Raw genomic sequence first — 18,765 nt, 5'->3', positions numbered from 1 at the left:
ATCTGCCATTCTTATATTCACTAGACTTGTCTTTTTTCTTGCCAACCAACACCCTCTTACTCTAATCCTGTTAATAGTTTTTTATATTTAAGATTATCTGCTCAAATTATTGTGTGGTTTTCTCAGAATTGACTCTGACTGGTAAAGGGTAGGGCTTTTTTTTTTTCCTTTTCAATGTTGTCTGAATTTATAATAAACATTTTGTGTTTGTGTGATGATCGGAAAAGGCATGTTATTTTTATTTTGGAAAAATTCAATGCAAAATTAAAAGTACTTTAACTTTTCCTATTTTGATAAGGCAGAAATATAATTATTAGATTGAAATGACTGAAATATGAAGAATATTCATTTGTGTAAGACTGTAATTTTTCAGTTTTTCAACATTATCCAAAATTGTGTTTGTAGGTCATTTTAAGCAATAGAAAATATTTGGACTTCTGTCTTTTCCTCTTAGCTATGCCATACCCTGGCCTTTATAAACAGATTATTAATCATGAAGTTTCCTACAGTAATAGGTATGTGATAGATACTATCACATACAGTTCTTCAAACACAGTCAGCCTCTTTCATTTTACTATTTCAGCCCCTCTTACCATGTTCAAGGATTATCAGTTGGGCTCCAGCTTGTGCATTTCCAACATCATTCTCAGCAATGCATTGATAGAACCCTTCATCTGATTTCACCAGACCCAAAACTTGAAGATTATGTTCCTTCTGAGGAAGAAAAACAGGAATAAAATTTTATAATTGAACTGATGAACATTAGTTCAAAATCTCAAGGATGTGCTCTTTCTGGGGAGGAAAAACAAGTAAAACTATATGATTCAGCTACTAAATACCATCTATCTATGTACCTGTTAAGTCAATTTTATTGACAAGGTACTGATTGACTAGAACAGGGAACACTGCAACTGACCTCTTAAAAACTTAATCCTAATGGAAAGTAATACCCACAGCATTTGCAAACCTATACCTTTTAGGTATAGGGAAAAACATCTGATGTGCAATACAATGTGGTCACATGGTATTTCACATCAGATATTTGTAAAAGTTTGAATTTGTGAATTCACAGCATTTTCTTAAAATTATCTCTAATATCATTAGTTCTAATAGATTGGTACAATAAGTTAAATGAGGATGCATATATACAAACTTCTCTTAAATTATAAAGAACTATACAAATGTCATTGTTATTAATATGGTTTTAAGATTTTTAAGAATAATATGAAACTGATAAAAGAAAAAATGCTCATTTAGTGGTAACACATTGCTTTTTAATTAGCGTTAAATACACATGAGAATTATTTTCTTGTAACATACAAGATTATGCATTTCAAAATAGAAAATATATTCCTATTATGAATGAATTACTTATATGAGAAATTTATAAGACATGATACCAGTAACAACCATAATTACTTCTGATTATTTCTTATGAACATCATGTATACACCTTAAGATATTAATTATTACTAAAACTTAAGATAATTTTTTACTTGGATTTAGATAATCCTACTAATAATAGTAGACAATACTTACTAAGCATTTAACCATATACCAAGTACAAAGCAATAATGACTGAGTGTTCTTAAATACATTTAATGCTATTTAGTTCTTAAGAATCTTTTTATCCTGTCACAACAATCCTCCAACCCTGGGTCGTACTTATTTTGAAAGGCCTAGCCATCAGTATACGAAGGACAGATTTCTGCTCTTTGAATGGAGAGCTATGAAGACAATTGGTATACACACAGGATAATCATTACCAAGAAAATAGTGACAGCTGCATTTAAGAGTACTAGCAGGTTTGAGTTGGAATATATGAAATGGAATATGTGATTGTTGGTCAGGAGACGTTAGGAGTAGTTCAACTACTGACTTGCTATGTGATCTTATATAAACTACCAAAATAAGTCTAGGCTCAGCTTTCTCATCAGCCAATGAAGAGATGATGTTCCATGTGCATTTTTCTGTCTTCATCTGCAGTACGTAAACTGGTATATATAAGGCAACAGTTCTCTTAGTGATTACATTTAAAGACATTTAAAGGTTTCAGAGATGAGTGTCCTTTGAAAAATACTTACTACAATCTTAAAGTAATCACTTGGGATAACCATATCCCCATTCTTAATCCACTTCACAGTTGGAGTTGGTTTCCCAGTCACTTCACATTCAAATACAATATCCATTGATTCGTGAGCATATATATTAGTAGGCTGTTTCAGGAATTCAGGTTGGGCTTTAAAACAGAAAGGAAATTAGGATATTATTAAAAATAAAAATAGCCAGCTATGTGTATTTCAAGTAGTATTTTTAAATCCTAGAATTCACAGGATATTTACTTATTATTTGAGGGTTTTACATATTTTTACAAAAGCATGTAACAAATACATATTTAAAATTATGTTAGGGGGTGCCTAGCTGGCTCAGTCAGTAGAGCATTGTAACTCTTGATCTAAGGGTCGTGAGTACCAGCCCCACAAGGGACATGGAACCTACTGAATTTTTTTTTTAATTTAAAATATGTTAGGAATACAGTATCTTTAGGAACTGATATTCTCCTACAATTAACTGGAAGAATAATTATAAAAATAATTTCTGAGTTTCTTTGTTGATATTTACTAAATTGACTATATTGAAGAAATTGACAAAATGAATATTGTAAGCTGTCTAAAAATGAGTATTAAAAGACTATTTCCCCAAGACTTAGAGCATTTTGGAAGAACCATAATCAAAATTTAAAAAATTGAGAAGACTAATGTTATTTTCAGCCAGCTTGATAAATAACAATAAGAACTCTTTAAAAAGGCATACAAATGTCACATTAGAGGCCTTACACAGGATGTAACCCTCCATTGGTAACATCCCTCATTGCATGAAATATATTTAAGGATGGGAAGAAGAGTAACAGGATCTTTGAGAAAAAGCTAAGTATATCTGCAAAAGCCTAAATAGTCCAGTATTTCTCTTTCCCCTTGCTCCAAAGTTGTAAATCACTGACTTATAAATATCTGAGTAAGAATTTGGATTAGAAGGGTAAAAGCAGATCACCTACTTCAATTTTCCACCTAATGCTGTAATCTCCTCTATGACTTCCTTGACAAGGGGTCTCACTGATCCCTGTTTCAAAGTTTCAAATGATAAACCTCCCTGTATTACAAAGCTGCAAAGCACAAATATCGGCTAATTCTATTAAAAAAGCAATGATGACAACGGTACTTTTTTGGTTTTTGCTTTTGTTTTTTAGGTTTGAGCTAAAATGTGTTTAGCCTGCCGGGGTTTTGATTTGGATTGGGTTGCATTTGTAGCAACTTGACATCTAACAATACTGAGTCTTCCTTTCCCTGAATATGGGTTATTTCTCCGTTTATTTAGTTCTGTGGTTTCTCCTACCATTGTTTCATAGTTTTCAATATACAAATCTTGTTCATACTTTATTAGGTGTTTCCCTAAGTATTTCACATTTTTCGGTGCTACTGTAAGTGGTACTCAAAAATTTTTTAAGTTTCCAATTATTCACTGTTAATATGTAGAGATGAAATTATTTACATATATTAACTTTTTATCCTGCACTCATTCTAAATTCACTCATTAGTTCTAGCAGCTTTTTATAGATAATTGTGGGATTATCTACATAAACAATCATATTGTCTGTGAATAGAGATAGTTTCATTTCTTCCTTTCCAATTTGCTTTCCTCTTTTTTTCATTTTCTTGCTTACTACATTGGCTAGAGTGGGGCAGGTCCTGGCAAGAGGTCCAGACAAGCTTTATAATTTGGGTTAATGAAGAGTGAGAGTAGAACCCCAGGAAGGGGTAGGATCCAAAGGAGGGAAAGAATGTGTAGTCTGAAGAAGCAACTTTCTGCTCATCATCAGTCGGTTCATGGCACCCCAGCAGGTGACTTTGCACAAAGGAGCTCAGTTCTGTGGAATCCAGAAGGAGATCTGTGGGCCAGCCTGGGCCATTAGGGTGTCCTCTGGCAGCAATTATACCCTCTCCAAGGTCTGAACTGCAACATCAGACAGGGGGGCCCTCTTCCAAATCTGTTCATTTTTGGGGTTCTTTCCTTTGGCTCTAAAGGTAGTATTTGATCCTTATATTTACTATTTCTGTATTCGTCAAATACTACTTTGTCCTTTTCAGTAAATTATACACTTTTACTAGTTAATAATTCTTGATACTAAGATTTCCTTCTTCAAATTCCTGGTGTGATTTCTGGCTCCTGACTGCACCTGAACTAATATAGTAGTCTCATACATGCTGCCAATATTTCTTCTCAGTTTTTTTTTTAAGATTTTATTTATTCATGAGAGACACACACGGAGAGAGAGACAGACAGAGAGAGAGAGGCAGAGACATGGGCAGAGGGAGAAGCAGTCTCCCTGCGGGGAGCCTGATGCGGGACTCGATCCCAGGACCCTGGGATCACAACCTGAACTAAAAGTAGACGCTCAACCACTGAGCCACCCAGGTGCTCCTCTTCTCAGTTTTTTCTTCTCTCTTTTACTTAAATCATCTGTTCTACCAAAGTTTTCAATTTATATGTGGTAAAATTTATCAGTCCTCCTTTTTTTGCCACCTATATTTTATTATTCTTACTCCAAATGTTTTCCCTGCTTACATACTATAAAAATATTCACTTGCATTTTCTTCTAGCACATCTATGAAATAATCTAGACTTTATCAAGTATCCAGCTTTACCTTTTTCTAAATGGCAAACCCAATAGTCCTAGTAAGAGTACCTGATTTGAACAACTTTTAATATTAAAATCCTATGTGCTCTTGAGGAGGAGTTATTTCTGGATACTAAGTGGTTTTACTGATCTGTCTATTCCTGCACCACAGCCACAAATTTAATGATTGTAACGATATAATATTTTTAAGTATTTGGTAGAACAAGTATACTCCTTTTATTCATTTATTTCCTCAAAAGTTTCCTAACATTGTTCATTAAGTTTTTGTTTTTAATTCCAGATGAAATTAGACTCATCTTTGGCTAAGTTTATCTGTTCCTTCTCAAAGCAGACAAAAAAGAACAAACTAGAATTTTCATCTGAAGTGCAATAAATTTTAGATGCAGGAAAACACTAACATAATTTTGATCCTGAGTGTTCCCTATTTAAGATCAGATATTTAAGTGTATTTGAATATTAATCAATAATGATTTACTGTAAAGACACTGCAATGGCTGAAGTCAGACACTTATAGTTGAGTTCTGATTCTACCAGTAGATACATGTTGGCCGTGGGCTTCAGTCTGGACCTATACTAAGTAAGTAACTCAACCGCACTATTCCTGAATACTCCAAGGTTTCTAACCAACTGCAACTTTATGATTTTAGTTTATATATTTGATGTATGCTAATAGCTAACGCTTACAAATATTTTCGACTTATTATTATTTCCCACAACAATCCTATTATTTAGGTATTATTATATTATTTCCATTTTACAGACAAGGACACTAAACACAGAGAGTCCAAGTAGATCCACAGGGTCACAAAGCTTAGTCAGTGACAGATCTGGATTTTGAAGCTAGGCACAGTCTGACTTTCAACCCTATGTTCTCTCTCTCTTTTTAACTTTTTGCTATAAAGAAAATAATAATAAACCCTCAATTATAGCTTCAACAATGATCAACTCAAGGCCAGTGCTGCTTCATCTACATCTTAACTCATCTTACAGTCTTTCCCTAGATCACCCTGAAAACAAATACTTTTATATTCTACATATAAGTATTTAAGTAAGTGCCTCTATAAAATAAAAATTCCCAATTCTAAACAAGACTATAACACCATCAAGTTGGTACCTAGACTAATTTCTCAATTATCATCAATCTACATTTTAAAAGAATGGTTTATTTGAATTGAGCAAATGAGGTACATTCATTAATTTGTTTCTTACGTTTCTTTTAATCTACAGGTTCCTCCTTTATTTTGTTTACAAATTATTTGCTGTAGAAGTCATTTGTTCTGTCAAGTTTCCTATAGCCTATGTTTTGCTTACTGCATGCCATGGTGGATTTAACATATTAGTCCTGCATTTAGCAGTTAAATGTAGAAGGTTGACTGGAATTAGGCTCTTTCTTTTTATTTTTCCAGACTACTTTATACGCAGTGTCATGGTCCTTCAATCAGAAAAGTTCATAATGTGTAACTATCTCTCTTTTGCTTAGGCTAACAGTCTTAGATATTGTGAAACAGTAATATTTTTATGCGGTTATTCCTTCTATAAAGAGAAATATACCCTAATCAATTATTTGGTTATCTTTAGATATACCTCTCATAGAAAAAGCAGGATAAATGCCTGATTTTTTCCCTTTACTTATCAATTTTCAAAACAATGGTCTGGTTCTCTAATAGTCTTCTGACTGAAGGTCATCATGGAAGGGTCTTTTTAAAAAGTATTCTTATGACTTTATGGATTAAAATACATTCAATTTGTTTCGATTCAAGCCAGTTATTGTTCTTTTGATTCTCAACTATCCCATCCCTAACTAATGAAAGCTTGAGTCCACTGAAAATTCCTAAGTCCTTTTTAACAGGATCCTAGTAGTTTTTAGTATCTTCTGGTCACTGGTTTTAGGTGCTACTTGTGGATAAAGCCAGGAATTATGTAATTTTTAAATATAAAATTCATCATGATTTCATTCTGTTATCCAATTAAATCCTGGGCTCTAAGTTTTAACTGGATCTTAATGATTTTACATCTGTATCTCTTTTCACTCATGCTAAAAGTCTGTTCTGACACCAACTTAATTATTCACATGTTGTATCTTACACTCAGTAGTCTCAGAGTAACTGTACCAGTAACTCCACCAACAATATAATTAAAAAATAGCTGAAGATTTTGCAGTTCTTTTTGTTCTTAGAGTATATCCCATTAGATATATATGGTTCAATTACTATTATAAATTTATTTGTAATAATAACTTTTACTTGGAATTGTAACCTTCTGTGTAGCTATACTACTAAAGTAGATACACATTTAGAGTTTTTTGTTTCATTTTACTTTCCCCTTTCCATAATTACTTTGTAAAATCTCAAATCTACAAAGACAAGGTATATTAAAAATGAGTCTTGCTTCTAACTTTTTTTCCCCACCCTGTTCTCTCCTTTCCCCCTTTAGGTAGTCATTTAAAAATTTAAAAAATTTTAAGGGTTAGCCTTCCATTCTAAAAATTATAAGCACACATACACACAATTCATCCTTGCCCCTCTTCTTTAGATTAAATAATAACATATTGAACAAACATATCTCCAAAGCCTGCAATCTTAACCACTAGGTACCATATTTTTGAGGCGGTGCTATATTCTGGTCTAAAGGACTGAGACTCCCCCTAAGGCAGAGTAAGTAATTTTGGAAAACACAGCAAAATCCACTTCAAAAGAAATCTAATTAATCTAATTTTAGTATGCATTTTTAGTAAACAGATCTTCAAAGACTATTAGAAAAAAATGATCACAATGTTCATCATTTACTTTTCCCTTTAATGAATTATAAAATATTGCCTTTAATATGTTCTTTGGATTTTAACTTCTCTGTAGCTAGTATTCACACCAATTAAACACAATGTAAGAGCAGATGTTTGTGGTTGGGAAGTTAAATTGATAACCAGAGAGCAAATGAGTCAATTACCATAAGAAAATAAGCCTTGTAATGGAAGATTATGCATTTTGTTACCAAAGAGATAATTAAGCTTCAAATTCTCTTTGACAGCTCCCTATTCCTTCTAATGCCATCATCATTACAAGAATAATTTTAATTGCTAAATGCACAAGTAGAATTTAATACTAAAACATATTATACTTGCAAAATTCTTTTACTGGAAACATCACTTAATTCCATCACTGTTTTGCAATGCTGGAAATTGCCACTCAATTCAAACAGAAAACAATGTAGGGCCAACACCAATGTTTCAAGGTTACTTTATTATGCTGTTATTTCGAAGATTATAACCGTTTTCATTTACATTAGCTCTGCACCGTTGGAATTTCTATTGTTTGATTTTAAAGGTTTAAGCACTGGAATTCTTAAAAAGCTCTTTAAGTAGAGAAATAAATCAATTCTGCCCATTTTATTTTAAACTGCACACTTGCTGTTCTTAAGCTTCTTTTCAGTAATTCACAAAATTACATATAAGTCCTTTAAAAAAAAAAAACCAACAAATAAAACCCAAGCAGTCTTAAATCCCTTCAAAATGTTGTTTGACAATCTAATCACAAGTCTGCTATAAATACTGGCTCAACTAACAAAGCAAAAACACATTAGAGCCCTCCAACACTTCTTAAGAAAGCTTCTCATTCCAATGAACGTGAATCAGTTTTCCTTAATCTCCAGAAGGAAACGGGAGAAATTATAAATATGAAGCAACACTGTGAACACAGTTGCCACATGACTTTGAAATTATATTTCTATACTGCATTCCCCAAATCTCTAGCTTCACTGCATTTCCTTAACTCTACCCCTCAATTTTGCTAATTTAACTCATCCTTCAGACCTTAACCAAAAACATTTCCTTTTTTTTTTTCTTCCAAAAACGTTTCCTGACCCACATCTCCCCCCATTCTTGGCCATCACTGCCCTTTGGGTTTACCATTGAAACCCCAGTGTCCAAAACCGTAACTGATGCTCAATATATATTTGTTGAAATGGGTGGCGACCTGAATTCTAAAACTTCCATTAATCAGCACTATAAGAAAAAAGATGTTCAGGATAAGAATTTTTTTCAAGTGTTCCCAAGTTTCTCATGGATTCAATGTTTTATACCATTGTTTTTCCAGGAGGAGTTCATAAATTTATCCTTTACTATCTGTGAATTTTCTGCATGTATTTAAAATTTTGCTTCTAAATGTCCATGATAATGTAAAGTTTTAATAAGCACGTTATTTCAGCTCTCATATTCACGTTTATATTTACCAGTTGATGCTGTCATCACCGAATTCAATCCCAATACAATGTTGCTCAAACTTGGGTTTATGGTCCTTAAAGATCTTAAACTTGAGAAACTGTGATCTACACATAACTTTTTTTTAATTTTGAAGAATTCACAAAAATCGTTACTAAATAGAAGCTCTCATTCCTTAACAAGGTTGAACATACTTAATCTTTAAATGGTGTCACAGTATTACCATGATTAACACTGTGTACCACACCTAGACAGAGAAGGTATGAAGGCCTAAAGGATGATTACTTTTTTTTTTTTTTAAGATTTTATTTATTTATTCATGAGAGACACACAAAGAGGCAGAGACACAGGCAGAGGGAGAAGCAGGCTCCCTGCAGGGAGCCCGATGCGGGACTCGATCCTAGGACCCCGGGATCACACCCTGGGCTGAAGGCACACTCAACCGCTGAGCCACCCAGGGGCTCGGATGATTACTTTCACTTGGCACCATAAGTACATTAGAAATGCTCCCTAAATAGCTGAACCCAATTTGTAAAGCCTTGTAGCAGCATACAAATGACAGGACGAGGTTTCTCTGAGTGAGATATACAGACTATTTGAAGAGATACATAAAATTGAATATTGGGCCTTAGCAAAATGTTGAGTAGCCACATGCTTCAGAACTGCAATAGTTAAGGCCACAAAACCTGCACTTCAACAAGCTCTCTCAGATTATCCTCAGCCGTGCTTAAGTGGGAGAACCCTGCATTAGGGATCATTAAAGATATGACTATATGCATCATCGCAACTTATATACACAGAGAGCTCCCCAATTCTTGTGCCTCTTGGGGCCACTGAATTCATTCACCTGCTCAATCACTGAACAAATATTTAATAAGCAACTACTAAGCTACAAAGACATTTTAGTGGATGCTGTGAAGGAGACAGATAATAAAGACATGCTTAGTAAGTGTTATATAGATGCGAATCCAAGAGAGAGCTATGACTAACTACTAATGCACTGAGGAATATACAGAAAATTGGTCCGGTGGTTATCTCACAAAAGGATAACTGGGAGACTGGCAAATAAAGAGAGATGGACGGTGACTTATCATATTCTTTATCTGCCAAAATTTTAAACTGCGGTGAAGTAGACATTACAGAAAATGTACCATCTTAACCATTAAGTGTGTATGTGTAGTTCAGTGGTATTAAGTATATTCACATTGTTGGACAACCATCCTCCACTGTCCAGCTCCAGAACTCTTTTCATCCTGTAAAGCTGAAACTCTATACCCATTAAACACTAACATCCTTTCTTTCTTTCCTTCCCAGCCCTGCAACCACCCTTCTTCCTTCTATCTCTCTGATTCTGACTACTCTAAGAACAACATATGATTCGAATCATATGGTATTTTGTCTTTCTGGGGCTGGCTTATTTCACTTTGTATAATGTCACGGTAAATCCATATTATGAAGCACGTGTGAGAATTTCCTTCCTTTGCAAGGCTGAGTAACATTTCCTTGTGTGTACATACCATGTTTTGCTTGTCCATTCATCCACTCATGAATATTTGGGTTGCTTCTAATATTTTAACTACTGTGAATAATGTTGCTGTGAACACAAATGTACAATTAACTCCTGGAAACCGTGCTTTCAATTATTTTCTGAGTGTATACTCAGGAGTGGAGTTGCTGGATCATATGGTAATTCTATTTTTAATTTACTGAGAAACCTCCAAATTGTTTTCCACATTGGATATATATTCCCACTAACAGTATAGAAGGGTTCCTATCAATTTCTCCACATCCTCACCCATAGGTTATTTTCTGTTTTGTTTTTGAGAGTAGGTACTCTAATTGGTGTGAGGTGGTATTTTATTGCACCATATATGCTTTCGTACCATCTGATTTTTTTTCCAGGTTCATAGACTGTCTATTTAAGAAAATTTTACTGACTACTGGATGGTTTGGATTTGTCTGCTCCCTTCTCCCTAGTATTCTTTTAGCTAGTTCTTTCTGTTGACTGAGAGTGTCTTTTGCTTTCTTTTATCCTTCCTACTTTCATCATTTTCAGATTTTAAAAGCAGAGTATTTGGTATAGAAGTTGTAAACAACACACAAAAGAATCAGAAAACAGAAAAGACTCCCTATACTAAGCCCCAAACTACCTGTCAATACCACTACCCTTCCCAGAGATAAACACTATATTTGGTGCGTAAGCTTCCAAAACTTTTTTCTATGTATTTCAAATACCTTTCTCTCTCACACACACACACAACTTTAAAATATAAAATGGATCAGCCAATAAATACTCTTCTGCAACTTGTGTTTTTCTCTTAATAACTTTACATATGTCAGTATTATGATCATCTCTTTTTTGACACCAGCACAATGGTCCATAGCCTGACTATACCACAATTTATTCAATCATTCTCCTACTAATGGCCATTTAAGGTTGCTTGTAATGTTTCTATTATAAGTAGTGCTTTAATATGCATCTTTGTACATAGACCTTTGCATACATCTCTCAGAGTTTCAGAAAACTAGATTTCTAGAAGGAATAATGAAGTCAAGGTGTTTTCATATTTTAAATTTTTATAAATATTGCCAATGGCTGACTCAGTTTTATATTCCTGTCAGAGAATCACTATCAATGAAACTATTCAACATGCTACCAGAAGTTCTAATAATGCAATAAAATAAGAATAATAAATAAATAAATACAGGGGTGGGGTTAGAGAAATCTCCCTCTGCAATTCCCCCCTCCCTAGTATACAATGGCATTGACTGTCTACTTAGAACATTCAAGAAAATCTCTGTCATGACAAAATTTCAATGTTCATTGCTGTACTATTTGGGGGGGGGGCAGCAATGATTTAATCAGCTGGATGATAACTAAACTATGGTACATCTAGTTAAAGAATAGTCTTCCTACTCAAAATGTAGGGACTAACAGCAATGACATCATTTGGGAGTTTGTTAGAAACACAGTCTCTGTACCTTCCCTTAAACATTCTGTCTAAATCAGTACTGGCATTTTAATAAGATCTAGTTAGCCTAGGTGATTTGCATGCATATTAAAAGTATGATAAGCACTGCTTTCAAGCATTTAAATACTGATGTAGTCTTATATGTACAAACAGGAAAACAACCTAAAGATTAAAAAGTCAAAAAGCAATGTACAGAGCCAAACAGATGGTATGATCCTATTTGTTAACAAAACAACATATTTCTAGATGTACATGTATGTAAATGCTTTTAAAAGACATCCAGAAGTATACACACTAATGACAAAGGTCGAGAAAGACAAATAAATGATTTCCCTATTATGTGAAATTTAAGAAATGCAACTGATAAATCTCTAAATCTACCCCTGAAACTAATACACTATATGTTAATGAAATTGCATTCAAATAAAAAATGTAATAAATAAACTAATGTCAAAGGTTACTTCTGAGAAAGGGGGTAGGAATGGGAAAAGGGAAAAGAAGGAGATTTATTTGTTGATATGGCTTGATCCTTTAATAATGTGATTATATTACTAATATAATTTTAAAAAGAAAAATAAAAACTAAACTGAAAAGCTCTCAGAAATATAAATTTAATATAAATTAAATATAACAACAGAAAAAATGATTAACGTATTTTTTTTACCATCACTCACTCTTAGTTTGTACAAAAAAATATAAACTAAAAAATCTAATTCACAGCACAAATAAACAATTAAATATCTGAGACACAAATGTGCAGAGTCATATTATGTGACCATATTCTAAACACTGGAAGAAAAAGACCAAATTAACTTTCTGTTCTTACAGAGAATGACTTTAAAAAATCGTTGTTATATGAGGAGACAATCAAATAAAATACAGCCAAAACAAATACTATGTAAGACAGTAAAAAAGAAATGTTATTTTTTTGGATTTCTGTGTTTTGTACTTTTATCAGTTCTCTTAGAAACTAATTTGTTGTGGTTTCTTTTCTCATTGTAAATAACGACTCATTTTGTACCTAATTAGACACTCATTTTCTAATACAAGGCCTCAGTTTTCACTCCAGGTCCCAGAGAAGCTGTATCAGCTTGTTACACTTAATGTTATTTTTACACACATACTTCCTTGCATAGGCACAGAATATCACTGGAAGGATACAAAAGAAATTAATATTAGTAGTTGTTTCTGTAAAGGGGGAGTAGGACATTGGGTAACACTTCATCATAAATCACTTTTTATCTCCTACATATATTACCTATTAAAAATGTTTAGTTAAAAATAGGGGGTGCCTAGGTGGCTCAGTTGAGTGTCTGCCTTCAACTTGGGTCATGATCTTGGGTCCTGGGATCAAGCCCTGTGTCAGGCTCCCTGCTCAGTGGGGAGTCTGCTTCTCCCTCTCCCTCTACTCCTCCCCCAGCTTGTGCTCTCTTTCTTTCTCTCAAATAAATAAATAAATAAATTTTAAAAATTTAGTTAAAAATAATAAAAGTGAGGGGATCCCTGGGTGGTTCAGTGGTTTAGCGCCTGCCTTGGGCCCAGGGCATGATCCTGGAGTTCCGGGATCAAGTTCCGCATCAGGCTCCCTGCATGGAGCCTGCTTCTCCCTTTGCCTGTGTCTCTGCCTCTTTCTCTGTGTCTCACATGAATAAATAAATAAAATCTTAAAAAATAATAATAATAAAAGTGGAGAGACATACATACACCTTGCTAGGCAGATATGATTGTGCAAAAACGGCCAATCATAACTCTTTTAAAGTCTACAAATTCAATCAAATGCCATTTAATATTCCAAGAGAAATTTTAAGAATATCTGACAAGCTGATTCCACAGTATATCTCGATGAAAAAAATTTTAAGAAAAATAATTTTTTGTAAAGAACAAAACATGGGATCTTAAAGTATCAAAATAATAACTGAAACAGTATAGTATTAATGTAAGAATAGACAAATTGATCAATAAAACAGAGTTTAGAAATAAGACCTATGTAATTTTGGAAATTTAGATTATAAAGAGGTGATATTTCAAGTAACCGGGGGGACAAGAAGAGTATTAGGCCAACAAGTAATCCATTTGGGAAATATTACCATAAAAAGAAACTTCCAGATGGATCAAAATTCAAAAAGTAAAAGTAAACTACAAATAGAAGAAAATGGGAAAGAATTTCTTTTTTGAATGAAAGGGAGCAAGGTATAATTCCAGAAGGAAAAATCCCAATATATTGACTAAGTAGAAATAAAAATTTTCTGTACAATGAAACACACTTTAAAATTAAAAACAGAGGAGTCCGGGTGGCTCAGTGATTTAGCGCCGCCTTCGGCCCCGGGCGTGATCCTGAGGTCCCAGGATTGAGTCCCATGTTGGGCTCCCTGCGTGGAGTCTACTTCTCCGTCTGCCTGTGTCTCTGCCTCTCTCTCTCTCTCTCTCTCTGTGTGTGTCTCTCATGAATAAACAAATGAAAAATTTTTAAAAATTTAAAAACAAATACAAGGAATGTTCATGGCAGCTTTAAGTTGCCAAAATTTGGAAACAACTCACATGTCCATCAAAATGAATAAACAATTATGGTATATTCATGCAGTAGAATTCTACTCAGCAAAAGAAGGAATGAACTACTGATACATACAATAGGATGGCTGATCTGAAAAAGTATGCTGAATGAAACAAGCAAGACAAAAACAAAGTGTGTACCATGCAATATTATGTATGTAAAACTCCAGAAAATGCAAACTAATCTATAATAACAGAAAAACAGATTCATGGTTACTTGGAGATAAGGGAGTGCAAAGGACAGGTGGGGTGTGGATTATGAAGAGGCATCAGAAAACTTTGGGAGTGATAAATAAGTTAATTATCTAAATTGTGGTAGTACTTTCACATATGTAAACATAAAATTTATCACCTGTACATTTTATTTATTTTTTTACCTGTACATTTTAAATATGTGCAGTACATTTGAAGCTGCTAAAAAAGAAAGGCAAAATATTTGAATAAATTATTTGTAATTCATATGTCAAAGAACTGATATTCAGAATACATTAAAAATTCTACAAGTAAAAAAAACACTGTACAGTAAGAATGGACAATTAAAGAAAATAAAAACAGTCAATAAAAATATGAAAGATGTCAAACTTCCTATGAATTAAAAAGTAAAATAGTATTTTTCCCCATCTTTATTTGCAGACTATAAAACTTAATGGCTCCAATACAAGGGAAGTTGTGAGGAAACCAGTAGTCCCACACTACTGGTGAGTAAATAAAGTGATTCCAACTCTCTGAATGGCAACCTAGCAAGATGTATCAATATTTAAAACATGAATGCCTTTTATTTTAGCAATAAGGGTCCTAGGAATTATCATAAAAGATAAAGTGTACAAATGTATATGCATAAGAATGTTCATAGCAGATTATTTATGATAGTAAAACACTAGATACCATCTAAAAATTTTAGTGGGGGCCTGGATAAACAAATGCAAACACTGGAATTAGCAGGGGTCAACAAATTATGTTCCATTTTTACGAATAAAGTTTTATTGGAATACAGTCATGCTTATTAGTTTAGGTACAACCTAGAGCTGTTTTTCTGCTACAAAGGCAAAAATGAATAGTTGTGACAGAGACCAAAAGGCCCACAAGACCAAAACAAGTTATCTAGTCCTTTAAGAAAAGTTTGCTGATGGCTATATGCCACTATATATAATGTACATTTGTATAAACTGACACAGAAATATGTGACCATGACACCTGATTAAAAAACATGCAAAAGCCAGAACGAATGGTATCATTTCATTTTTTTAAAAACGCTATTTATGAAATAGTTTGAAATACATAAATTAAAATGTTAATCACAAAGCTCTTTGTGGGTGATGAAATTATAAGCGACTTTTCTTTTTCTTCTTTATACTTTCCAGATTTCTTTTGCTTTTGCAAAGGGAATATAAAATATAAATTATTCCTTGTAATCTAAAAAGAGTGATAAAATTATTTCTGTAGTATCAATTTACATTCTGGAGAAATAATTTTATAATCTCATTATGGAAACCTTGAATAAATGAATACGGTTCTCTGAAGAATAATCCAATCAAACTCAGTAAATGATCATTAAGCTTATTTTGAACTAATTTTTCATCTCCAAAGATGAAAAGCTTGTTCTTAAACATGTTCTTGATTTATCAAACTGCTATTGACATATTTTTCACTCCTTATTACTCATGAAAACTCTCCAAATTGGCCTAGCTTAGAAAAATCTTTGTATACTTTGTCTATGTGCAAATTAAAGCATACATATTTGAAAATTCCACAAAGCAGCTAAAAATAAGCATTTAGTACTTAGTAGAACTTTAGTAAATCACAAGTTTCAGCAGTTCAGTACAAAGTAGAATATTTATTTTTCAAACTGCTGACCCACTGAGGTACCAAGGGGAGGCCAGTGGCTACAGTCAACTTTGGTGTAGGCACTGAAAATAGACACTATCAAACTGACTTAAAGTTAAAATTGGTCTGCTTTTTATTAACCACCATGCACCAGCATTCTCGACAATGTCAATGATAAAAGACTCCTCCCCATCAAAGCAGACTACTCTCATTCCTTTGTCAGTTGACCTATTGATGTTTCATGTAATCAATTTTTAAAAATATAGAATAGCCACGTGCAGAAGAATGGTACTATTCCCTTACACCAGACACAAAGATAAACTAAAAGTGACTGAAAGATCTAAATGTGAGACAAGAATCCACCAAAATCCTAGAGGAGAATACAGGCAACACCCTTTTTGAACTTGGCCACAGTAACTTTTTGCAAGATACATATATGAAGGCAAGGGAACAAATGCAAAAATGAACTATTGGGACTTAATCAGGATAAAAAGTTCTGCACAGCAAAAGAAATAGTCAACAAAACTAAAAGACAACCTACAGAATGGGAGAAGATATTTGTAAATAACCTATCAGATAAAGGGCTAGTATCCAAAATCTGTAAAGAACTTACTAAACTCTACACCCAAGAAACAAAAAATCCAATCATGAAATGGGCAGAGACATGAAGAGAAATTTCACCAAAGAAGACATACACATGGCCAACAAGCACATGAGAAAATTCTCTGCATCACTTGCCATCAGGGAAATACAAATCAAAGCCACAATGAGATACCACCTCATACCAGTGAGAATGGGGAAAATTAACAAGACAGGAAACAACAAACATTGGAGAGGATGTGGAGAAAGGGGAGCCCTCCTGCACTGTTGGTGGGAATGTGAACTTTGCAGCCACTCTGGAAAACTGTGTGGAGGTTCCTCAAGAAGTTAAAAATAGAATTACCCTACGGCCCAGCAATTGCACTACTAGGAATTTACCCCAAAGATACAGATGCAGTGAAACGCCGGGACACCTGCACCCCAATGTTCATAGCAGCAATGTTCACGATAGCCAAACTGTGGAAGGAGCCACGATGTCCTTCCACAGATGAATGGATAAAGAAAATGTGGTATATATGTACAGTGGAATATTACTCAGCCATCAGAAAGGATGAATACCCACCATTTGCTTCAACGTGGATGGAACTGGAGGGTATTATGTTGAGTGAAGTTAAGTCAATCAGAGAAGGACGATCATCATATGGTTTCACTCATATGGGTAATATAAGAAACAGTGAAAGGGATTATAGGGAAAGGAAGGGAAATGAATGGGAAAAATTAGAGAGGGAGACAAACCATGAAAGGCTCCTGACTGGGAAATGAACAAGGGGTAGTGGAAAGGGAGGTGGGTGGGGGGACGGGGTGACTGGGTGACAGGCACTGAGGAGGGCACTTGATGGGATGAGCACTGGGTGTTATACTATATGTTGGCAAATCAAACTTCAATTAAAAAATAATAAAAAATATGGAACAAGAAGAGAGAGAGTGGGGTGAAAAGAAAACAGTGCTTATCTACTGACACTATGTTTTGTAAAATATTTGCTTTGAAGATAATCTCTATGTAGAGATTATAAATATAGATAAATAGAAAGATGTAGGATTCTATCTATCTATCTAATCTATCTATAACTGCGGCAAAACACATATTCTTATTATTTTAGTAGTTAAAAACGTTTAAAAACTACTGGGAGAGAATAAAGACCCCCATGAGTGCTTGAAGAGTACTAGGAATCAGTTCTGGGCTTTTCATTCTAGCTCTGTCTTCATGTGTGTTTTGTGACTTTCAGGGAAATTACTTTTCCTTTTTCCTTCAAAGGATGTAAGACATATGCATGTGAAAATTCTGTTAATTCAAAGGATATTTAAAGAATTTTCTAAGTATACCCATGCAATGGAAATGTAATAAAGTATAGATTATATTTTGTGAATAAAAGTGCTTGATGACATTTCTACTATAATAAAACTTCTTGGCAAATAAAAAGGTCTCATAATTCCAATGTCTTCCAAATTTTTAAAATTCAGCAGCAACTATTGTCAGTATCCCAAGAAAAAGGCTGAAGAGGAAATTTTAAATTGGGGACTTTGAGAATCTTTATCACTCAGATTAGTAACAATACCTCCTCCAGAGGTTTTTTTTTTTTTTTTTTTTTTAAGATTTTACTCATTTATTCATGAGAGACACACAGAGAGAGAGGCAGAGACACATGCAGAGGTAGAAGCAGGCTCCATGCAGGGAGCCCGACGTGGGACTCGATCCTGGGTCTCCAGGATCACACCCTGGGCCGAAGATGGTGCCAAACCACTGAGCCACCCGGGCTGCCCCTCCTCCCAAGTTTTATAAGAGAAAAGGGAACTAAATTCTGTGGACTATTAGGTATGAGTCAGGTATTATAAGAATATGTACTTTATTAAATTTCTTTAGTCTCAAAATATAAAGTGCATTTACATGAGAAGTATAATTCTGTTATACA

General features: G+C 33.9%; 1 protein-coding gene across 6 annotated transcripts in view; it reads right to left on the bottom strand.

Annotated features, from left to right (window-relative positions):
* Positions 1–18,765, bottom strand: part of NEO1 (neogenin 1) — a 235,935-nt gene that overhangs the window by 104,936 nt on the left and 112,234 nt on the right. For all 6 annotated transcript variants that reach the window (XM_025472233.3, XM_025472235.3, XM_025472234.3 and 3 more), the window contains exons 6-7: positions 2,085–2,239; positions 594–714 (exon numbers count right to left, since the gene is read on the bottom strand). In XM_025472233.3, coding sequence (XP_025328018.1) covers positions 594–714; positions 2,085–2,239 — 276 coding nt within the window. The remainder of the gene's footprint in view (positions 1–593; positions 715–2,084; positions 2,240–18,765) is intronic.

This window comes from Canis lupus, chromosome 30 (assembly GCF_003254725.2).
Source record: "Canis lupus dingo isolate Sandy chromosome 30, ASM325472v2, whole genome shotgun sequence".
NCBI classification, from domain to species: Eukaryota; Metazoa; Chordata; class Mammalia; order Carnivora; family Canidae; genus Canis; species Canis lupus.
The sequence above is the reverse complement of the archived record's forward strand: the minus strand, read 5'-3'. Positions and strand labels throughout refer to the sequence as shown.